At 47.4% G+C, this 10,218-nt stretch overlaps 1 protein-coding gene across 3 annotated transcripts in view; it reads right to left on the minus strand.

Moving 5' to 3' along the window:
• kcnq4 (potassium voltage-gated channel, KQT-like subfamily, member 4) overlaps positions 1–6,907 on the minus strand; it is a 38,495-nt gene extending 31,588 nt beyond the window's left edge. For all 3 annotated transcript variants that reach the window (XM_084696598.1, XM_084696597.1, XM_084696596.1), the window contains exon 1: positions 5,997–6,907. In XM_084696598.1, coding sequence (XP_084552724.1) covers positions 5,997–6,298 — 302 coding nt within the window. In that variant the 5' untranslated portion in view covers positions 6,299–6,907. The remainder of the gene's footprint in view (positions 1–5,996) is intronic.
• Between the last annotated feature and the right edge of the window lie 3,311 nt (positions 6,908–10,218).

The following is a 10,218-nucleotide window of genomic DNA, read 5'->3' on the forward strand; positions in this document are numbered from 1 at the left end:
CACTGTAAGCTGTGTCAGTGCGCTATGACAGTCAGTTTCCAGTCCCTCAACCTCTGGCCCAACACTCTCTCTCTCCTTCAGTATCTATGTAGCTCTCTCCCTCTCTCCCTCTCTCCCTCTCTCCCTCTCTCTCTCTCAGGTCTGAGAGATTCTGAAAATTACAAGAGGCCCCTGACACGTACAAACACAGGAACACAGGCCAGGTATCGGTCTCTCTTTAGGGGAGAGGTTTAAAAATACTATAGGAGGGTTTTCATTGCAGGTACTGTGACCTTTCAGTCCGAGTGCTTCTCTTTATTTTAGAATGTAAGTGTGTGTCTTTGAGTGTGTGTATATACTAGTAAATGCTGTGTGCATGTGTGTGGGTATTTGTGCGTGGGGTGTGTGTGGGGTGTGCATTCTGTCCCCAATGCTCACCCTCCTCAATTCACAATTAACCACACTAAGAATGGACACACACACAGAGACAGAGAGACAGAGAGAGAGAGAGAGAGAGAGAGAGAGAGAGAGAGAGAGAGAGAGAGAGAGAGGGGCACTGGAGGAAGAAAAAAAAACAAGTCAATCAAGACGGTGAGGGGGAGAAAGAGCAAAGTAGTCAATTAAACAGGGTGCTTGAGCAAATGAGAGATGATGGTCTCACATAGGAGGAAAGGAAGCAGCAAGAAGAGAGGAAATGACAGCAGCTATAGAGGATTCTTAATGGAGCAGAATTTATGGAGCCCACTGAGGTGACCTGATAAAAGGAGGCGGTAAACGAACGACAAGCGCCGATGTGCAGTCATGAGCAGGTTAAAAAGCCACACAAAGTGCCGAGTGGCTTTCTGTATTTCATCACCTTACCATGCTGCCATGGCCTCTTTCTCTCCCTCAATCACTCTCCCTCCCTTACTCCCTTCGTCAACAATAACGATACGTTCGTATGCTGACTGGGAAGGCTACCACGAAAACAAACAGCTCACAAGTTATTCAACGGCATTCATAATTAAAGTGGCCAGTCTCAGACATGAGGCTGGCTGGTGTTTGGAGTTTTAGTGGCCTTTTTTTGGGGGGGGGGGGGGGGCAGTGAGGGGGGTGAGTGAGGGCTGGGGGGGGGGGGTTGCTACGAGGGTAGAAAGTTGGAAGCCTCTTGTCAAAACCATTGACAAGAGGCTTCCGTATAGGTAGCTTGTCAGACGGACCTAACCCCAACCAGAAAAGGGGAGATTGAGGGAGAGAGGGGAGTGCGTGTGAGGGAGAGAGGGGAGTGCGTGTGAGGGAGAGAGAGAGGGTGGGAGGGGAGTGCGTGTGAGGGAGAGAGGGGAGAGAGAGAGGGAGGGAGAGAGACATCAACATGGTTGCCTGGGTTAAGAGCACTTGGCCTGTTCTGAAAGGTTAGACTTAAAGAGCAGTGCACTAATGCCCATGCTTCAACCCAACACGGTTCCCACAAGAAGTCTATCCCAGTGAGTACACATTCACCTGATCTGTCTATCTACAGCAGAACTGACAGGTTAATCAGAATTCATCCATCTTCCAAAGATTCTAAGTTTTAAATATACTCAATTCCATCAGATCCATAAATAATGTTAGGTTGAAACAAGTGACAACACAAGACTTGTGGTGGGTTATCTTAACATGCCCTGCAGACATGAATACACAGAGAAGGAGGCGTAGGAGGGATCAACTTAATCTGACGTGAAAACATGTTGAACATATCAGGCCCTCATTTCCTGTGCATTGTTTTGCCGGGGAGACAAGTACACCCACTGAAGTTAGTCGCCTTTTGGTAAAAACCCATTTAACATTGTCCACCCATAGCAGAGAACAGTACTAGGAAAACTAGTACTCGACAGATTGAAGATTTATCTTGGTTGGGAGGGATAAAAAAAAGAGAGAAAGAGAAGTGTTCTACCATACTCACTGGACTCATGATCTGTGTAATTTCTTTAAAAGCACAAACAATCCATTATTAAACACAGTAGCGGCACAGCAAGCACTAAAGCCTTCTATCACACGCAACAACCACGCTGTGGGTTCTGTGTGCACGTGTATGCTGTATACACATCTATCAGCAATTCCTCAAAACAACTTTTTTACGCATTTACGCGGATAAAACACAGAGACCAACCACACGCACGCACCTCTGCAATGGCTTTATCACAACCATGACCTAGCCACGGATACAGCAAACCTCTTTCAACCCACTATCTCTACTTCTCCTACACTTCCTCCTTTCTCAGACATCAATTATACATTGGCGCTATATTTTCACCCATGGAAACTAATCAATCACCCTGACAGGCCAGCCCTCTGCCAGTCTATTAGGCTGGATGCATCAGAGCATGGCATGGGACTGTGGATATCATCTGAGCTGTAGGCCTAACCGAGACTACTAAACGCCTCTGATCAGGGCTTTGTGGGGCCTGTGCTTGTCACTGCCCAGTACGGGGGGGGGGGGGGGGGAGACCCCCTAGAGGGCCACATGTGACCTGCCTAAATGTGGGGTGGGTTGAAATGGGCAGGGGGGTCTGAGGTTAAGCCCACAGCAAACCTGATCCTGCTGAATGCCAGTCATCTAACTGGGTTATGTGACTTCTGTCAGTTCAACCTGGGCTTTGCACGGAGCACAGCCTGATGCACACACACACACATTCACACACACATTCACATGCACACACACTCACGCGCAAACACACTCATGCGCACAAAACAATGCCCTTCTATAAAAGCCCTCTTTCCCTTGCCAACACAAACTCACAAACTAACAACATGTCAGAAAGCCAGAAGTTCTATACCCTGGCTAAACCCGGTCAGAGGCATCATCACTTTACAACAGGTGACACAGAAAAGGTGACAAAAGACCTCTCAGGCTTTTACTGTAAGTGACTGAAGAAGCCATTTTTAACACGACACAATTAAGGTTTAACGGTCCATGCATCGTTTGAAACGGAAGCCCAACCAACGCAAAAGCAGCCTCGTGTCTAGGCAACCGACTGGGTTCGTGAGCAGAGGAATTTGTCACAATCCAGGTGGTGGGGAGGAGGAGAAGGAGGGGGGGGGGGGGTCTTGATTCAATTGTCCGTCTAAGCGAGGCTGTGATCCTCCCTCGGCACTCTGGGAACTGAGCTGTTGACTGAGACCGCTCAGTCCTCAGCCGGGCCGGCCCAGCTCTCCAGTCACAACATCAACAGTCTGGGCCTGATGTGGCCCGAGACCAGGGTGATGAAACCTGAAGGAGCTGCCCTGAATGTTCTCTCTTTCCCCCTCTATCATTCCCCCTCCCCCTATCTCTCTATCTTTCATTCCTCTCTCCCACTCCCCATCTCTCTCTCTCTTTCATTCCTCTCTCCCTCTCTTTCTCCCCATTTCTCTCCGTCACGGTCTGTGTGCAGCTGCCGTCGTAGCGGAGGAGAAGGCTTAGGGGAGAGAGGCTCCTGGACCGGCTGCCAGGGACACTTTGCAGCGTTTCAGCTCCAAGTTACTTCTAAGCACTGAACTCGGATCAGTTTACCACCCATTCGCAATGTTCTCAGACATGGAAGGTGCAGCTGTGGAAGTGCTTTGGGATCAGCGTGTGCGAGGGGGAAGGGAATCCACATCCTCGGGCATTGACTGGTTTCGTTTGCAGCTGTTATGGCGGGAAGGAGCTCTTGAGAGACGTGAGTGAAGGGGGGACCTATACAAATACATAATGGAGGAAGGATATAAGAACTCAGTTCTTACACACACCGCTTCGCGCACGCACGCACACACACACACACTCCTACCACATTGAGGCTCTCCAGGAACAAGAGCATCTGTTCCAGAGGTCTCCCCTCCACAGCAAAGGCCTAATTAAATGATCTGTGGACGTGAACACTCTGCTATGATGTTGCCACGCAGCACTGTACAGCTCTCTTCAATTACAACAGATTAACCATGTCTTAATGCAGCTCCCTGATTCAGCGCAGTTTCTTTACCCAGCAGTTTCTCAGCATGCTCAATGCCTCATGTAATTAATCAAAACAAATGCAACTCTCAGGGCTCTACAGAAGGAAAATGCAAGTCTATAAGCAGCCCACAAGCGTCAAGCAGATTCTATCAAAAATACTTTGTTTCAAAGGAAAAGCAGAACTGCGCTACCTCAGTGTATTGTGCTTATTTCTGTGGGTGTGTGTGCATTTCTGTTTCTGACCAACTGACCAATGGTCGGCCAGTCAGCCCCCTCCACACGGCACAGTCCAACCCTGGCATCTGAAACATGAGCCTGGCATCTCTGACAGCCTGCCGCTCTGAATGAGAAATAACAACAACAGGCTTGCCAACATCCTCTCAGCGCTCACGCACTGGAATACAACAGAGAAAGACATTAGCACAGAACATCAGTAGGGAGGACCAGGAGACTGTTGTTTTCATTAAGAGATAAGCCTTGAGAAGATTGTAAGGGACTTAATGACCTTCTTCCTGGTCAAGTTGCGCTGCGTGGTGCGTTTGTCTGGGTGGGGTGGGTGGGAAGGGGGTGGGGGCAGGGGGATAGTAGAAGGAGAAGAAATCAGGCCCTGTGTGGGTTTCCCTCTGGTATAAACACAGGGTGACACTGGCAGGCAGACAGCTGGGCTTGTCTAAACAACCACAGAGTAGAGCACTGAGCTTGACCAATGTACTCACCCACCCACACACACACACACCCACACACACACACACACACACACACACACACCCACAAACACACACCCACACACACACACTTTCTTCCCACGTTCTTCACTCTGACCTATGTTTAAGTCTGGACATTGAGTGGTCTATTCCGTGCGTGAGAGACAAGAGGAGCCATCGGTCCACCTTTCCATCAACTGGAGCTTCTCCCTGCTAGCTATTGCCACCAGATTTATGGTGTGTTGGTATCCTTGCATGGGGAAACACTGTCAGTAATAGCGCTGATTTAAAACATGCAAACGCATGGAAATTATCTCGAGGACATCATCAAAAGGTATGAATGAGGAAGACTGCTGAGGTGTTTTCTGATCTGAGGGGATTCCGTCAGGCTGATCGTTAGATCAACGGCGCTTTGATGCTTCTCCGCATCAAGCTTGTGACACGAGTTCCTGGCCCATGATAAGCACAAGCACAGCAGCTCCAGCAGCAGCTCTGTGGTTCTAGAGAACAGCAGTCAGTGGTGACAGCAGCGTGTTTGCAGTGACCTCATACTTCTCCAGTGTTTATAAGGGATAAGTAAGGGATTGTATAAGGCTATGTATAGTGTATACTTCAGAGGGGCCTAGGTGCATACTGGCCTTAAAGCTATGATGTATTTCTGCAAGAGCGGAAAAAAATGGGAAAATAATATCAACAAGCCTTGACCCACTGTAAGATTGATTGTATGCTAGCAATAGATTACCTTGGTCGATCTGAAATGCAGGTGTGTAAAAAAAATGTTCCCTATAAGTTTTCAATATTAATGAAAAGAAACGAATGAAGTTGACAGCGACGTTTTTTCAAAAATGATTCTATTGCGCACTAGCTTTGACAGGCTGTTCGTAAAGTAACTAACAAAATGTTAACTGCAAAACACTGTCAGCTTTGTGTTCATATGTGCACCTTCATGAAAAGGTCTGTGAACTCAACTTAAATGACAAATTAACTAAGCAGGAAGACTGTCGATACTTATATGAATATGATGATTTTGAAACGTGACTGATAAAATGACGATTAAGCCTACCCTTGCTATTCAGGACTAATACAATTGGAAACCAAAACTTAGTGATTCAATCAAACGATGACATGGGAAATTGAATAGGAGCCCCCCTGTAGGGATGATGTATGACAAGCGCATGAACTAATTGCAGAATAAGCAGCGGCACCTGTTTAATTAGGATATTCCTCAGGCAAATGCATGACGGGTGTTTTCTATTAATCACGTTTTTGAACATGTTTAAATTTAATTAAAATACAATGAATTAACCTAAATTCTGTATAGTTCATTTATGCGCAAACACATTAGGGGGTGCATACAGAACATTTGGACATGTCCTACTCACATGAACGCATGGTAAATGAATGCCCATCCTCTTGGTCTCTCAAGAATGTTGTACATGCAGTTTTGGAACTTTCTGTAGCTCTTGTTAGACGCGGAGGGGTTCGCCCGGGGTCCAGGAGGTCCGGGTAGCGGGGTGCCCAAGAGCCCGGTACGGTGTGATGGGTGTCCTCGCTCGGGGGTCGATGGCTCGCTTCTTTCCGTGTGGACAGCAGTGAGAGCCACAAACTCTACCCGTCTATCGTCATTTTGAGCAGGGGGAACCAACATTCTAATACCGCCGTTGTTTGAGGGGCTTGCTAACATTTTACCAAAGAAACTCAATCGGGAACTGTCTTTCACCTTTTTCAACGTGAAGTCATACCTACACTGTGCCTACGAATCTGACACGAAAGTAAATGTCATTCCCGTTATTGTTAGTCCTTTTGATTTGGAAGTTATCTGTAAATCAAGTCACGACCGCAAAAGAAACATAACCTATTTTGAAAACGGCGGAACGTTAAAGTGTGCCCTTGTTGAAACATTGTTTAAAAGTTATGCAAAAGTTAATAACGCAGTAATCCCGAGGGTCATTTGAACTTGAAACGTGAGGAAACACGGTATTAGCCAACTATCAGGCTAAAAAACAACTACATATAAAGGACACTCCTTAAGAGTTGACAATAACTGTTACCTATGCATATTGCTGCCTCCATAAATTACCGTCTTTCAATTAGGTTTCTGTGCGAGGTAGCAAAACGCATCCGAATGAGAGCAACCATTGACGGTTTGTGCTCCATAAATTAAACGAAAACCCTACCTTGTCCAAAGACCTAAAAAGCCGTCATCTTTAAAATCGTTTAGTTTGGTCAGTGCGTTTGTATTTTCTTAATTGCTTATCTGAGGATTCCTGGCTGCGCACGGCATGCCTTCTCGCCTTCCTCTCTCCTTTCCAGTGCGTCTAGCCGGTCCAGCGCTGGTGGACTTTTGTTATTTCAGTGAAGATTACGCCTGTTACTTGTCAGATGGTCTAGCACAGAACGAGAGACAGCTAATCACGCAGCCTCACTTACGACTTCTAATGTTCGGACTGTAGGGATTTCGCCGAGGTAGCCTACATTGTGGGCACAGGGACAGTAGACCGAGTAGACCAGATGACGGATTACGCACTGTGGTACGGGTGCGTGCTGCTTCTTTACAAGGGTCAGAAGTCTTGAGATCTTCCTGTAAATAACTGCCTGTAAATAACTTCCTGCAAATAACAAACACTGATAATTCGTCAAAGTGTTTGGAATAGATGAAATGGGAAAACCAAAAAGATGCGGTGAAGATTGAATCTGCTTTAGACTCGTAGTTTTATATTTCACTGGTAGGCATAATCACTCAAAATGATGAGGTGATGTCAACATAATAATGAATAATAACCTGGACAAAGACATGTCAGAATGCCCACTCCATTGTACCTTAATGAAAATGTCACTCATGTTTGTCACTGGGGTGCAGTATCCATAGCTACAAGACAGGTGCAGCGGGACAGAGGGTGGCTTGACTGACTGGCCATTCAGTATAGGAATAGAATATGAGTTCTAATTCCACGTATCTGACAGACAGGAGAAGTATGGGCCTTTTATGACACACTCCATAGAACACCGCATATACCCCAGAGAGGGTGTCACCTGTTGGGTGAACCTGCTTGGGAGACTTGGAGAGGGTTTCTGGATGCTTCTGTGCCACAGTCACATGATCACAAAATACCTCTGCAGACCAGAACCAAAACTCTGATGCAAGCATAAAGGCAGTGTGCAAGACTGAATGTTTGTGGCTCGGTCCTGTGTGGTTGTGGTTTATGGATATACAGTCTTAAGGCATAGCACTGTGCTGGCTTCTTGGACCTGCAGTCTGTCACAGGTCGCTTGTCTCCCATCATCCTCTGGGACTTCTTACATAACGTTATATCACTCACTGTGAACTCTTTCTCCTCTACTGGACATAGGTAATGTGAAGTAATAGTGTCCTACCATGAGCTTTCTGGCCCATTCTGTGTGAGCTGGGAGAGATAAGTTGGCCCACTCCAGAAGATTCATATCATTTAACAAGTTGGGTAACCCCCTTGTATGTCGTGAGGCAGGAAGCTCCATCAACACATCACCAACACATTTATCTCCTGGCACCTACCCTGGCTCCCCCCTTTTCTCTCTCTATTCCTGTTCTCTTTTTTCCCCCTCCCGTCACTAAGTCTATTTCTCACGCTGCTCATCCCCCCCCACACCCCCACCCCGCGCCTCAATCTGTCTCCCTCCCTGGTCCCCTAGGCGTCTGCAGGACCACGAAGGGGCTCCTGTTTTCCAGCTGAACGATAGAGAGAGGGGAGGGAGAGCGGGAGGGAGGGAGGGTGACAATGGACAGACCTGATCTGGGCCTGCACCGGGGGATTAACATCAAAGTTTCACTGGGAAAAACCCAACTGCTCAGCCTCTGAGCACTACCCAACACTGCTCTGCCACTTCCAGCACCAGCCTCACCTCTGCCCGGCCCCGGCCCCAGCCCCAGCCCCACCCGGCCCGAGCCTCACCTCTGCCCGACCCCAGCTATGGCCACTCGTTGGGGCACCACCACTTCCTCACTCTGAGACAGCACACAACAGCTGGCCAAGGTCACTGTTTGAAAAGCCCAGCGACAAATAAGGAGGCCATTGGTGGGAGGTTTCCCCTGCTTCCAATACACATGGATAAACACACACACACACACACACACATTCAACAACACCTTTTTAGTCCTGGTTCTCTCTATTAGGGAAGAATAACTATGGGAGACGGGTGAGGAGTGAGTGGGTCAGGGGGGACTGGGTGTCCACTCTCACACCCTGCTCTCTCTGCTCTCCCTGGTCTCCGACCAGCGCTCACTCACGCCCCACAGAGCCTGCTGAGCGGCAGGACTCGACAGCCACTCAGGGACTTTCTGGGAACATACACACATCAGCAGCACAGCAGTGTGGAGCATGACTCGCTCCGGCCCAAGCCCTAACCCAACCTTTTATTTCTGCTGCTCACTCGGGGCTTTACTTACGCCACTTAATGGCTTTTCCAGACTGCACTGTTGTTTGGCTTTATTTCATCTTTCTTTTGTTTTTTTCCTCCTTCCTCTTACTTAATCTGTGCATCCTCTTTAGCCCCCATTTCACGACAGGGAAAACATCAGAGAGGAAGGAGGGAAGAAGACGTAGATGACTTTGTTGATCCAGCGGTTGTTGTGTTGTGTCCGTGTTGTGAAAGTCTGTTTTATAGCCCTTGGAGAGCTCAGATGACGCAGTAGCGTGCGCCATGAAAGGTGTCTGAGATTAATCTTTTTAGCAACGCCTTGTAGTTTTGTACTAAAAACTAGTGGACTAAAAGTTGTTTTTGATCTTGTTTAAAAAAAAAAAACTGCACTAACTGAACTAAATGAAAGGTTGGTCTGTTATGTTCTCTGACCCAGGAAGCTACAGTGGGAGAGGTGGGGACTACATTTATCCAGTCCATTCATAACTAATGAAAAGAGCTTTTGAACCTTGCCACCCCTGTACCCATTGGAACGATGACTAAGCATGATGCAGCTCTGTTGCTAACAGTGAGGCCTACTGCTCCTGGTCAGGCAGAGCGGTGGATTGGAGTTAAAACCAACGGAATCAACACCTCCCTCACCTCTTCTCTCCAAAACAAGCTCATGTGTTCTCTGCCAGTCCAAAGGCCTCTGTCCCCAGACAACTTTGAGCTATAAAAAATGTTTTCCAAATAAATAGACACCCAGAGAGGTTAGAGTGGTCCAACCTAGCAGGTTCCTACCCAGAATTAGCTCTGGATGGTCTGGTTCCTTCCTCAGGCTGTCTCACCTTGGGTGGAAGGCCCACATTTATCTTCCTGGTTGATAAGTCTGGACCTGGAGTTTCCAGTGCTGAACATTGATGCTTTAACTCGTTATGAGAAATAAACTTACAAACAACTTACGTGTGAACCCGAGTTGCCTGCTACTGCACCTGAATGTACATTACTTAACAGATTAACCTCTGACACTGCAGTGGGAGATTCCAGAAAAGCCTAGATGACAGTTAAATGAAAAACAAAATCACTCGAACACCTCAACGCAGAGAATGAGGATCAAACACCACTAGATCAAACGTACTTTAAGTCAAAGTCGGCTGAAGTTAAGGACTGTGTCGTTGACTTGGTGAGACCAACTGGTGTTGTAGCCACATCACAAGGTCCAACGTC

Source organism: Hypomesus nipponensis, chromosome 4, assembly GCF_054491055.1.
Source record: "Hypomesus nipponensis isolate SF chromosome 4, ASM5449105v1, whole genome shotgun sequence".
Taxonomy (NCBI): Eukaryota; Metazoa; Chordata; class Actinopteri; order Osmeriformes; family Osmeridae; genus Hypomesus; species Hypomesus nipponensis.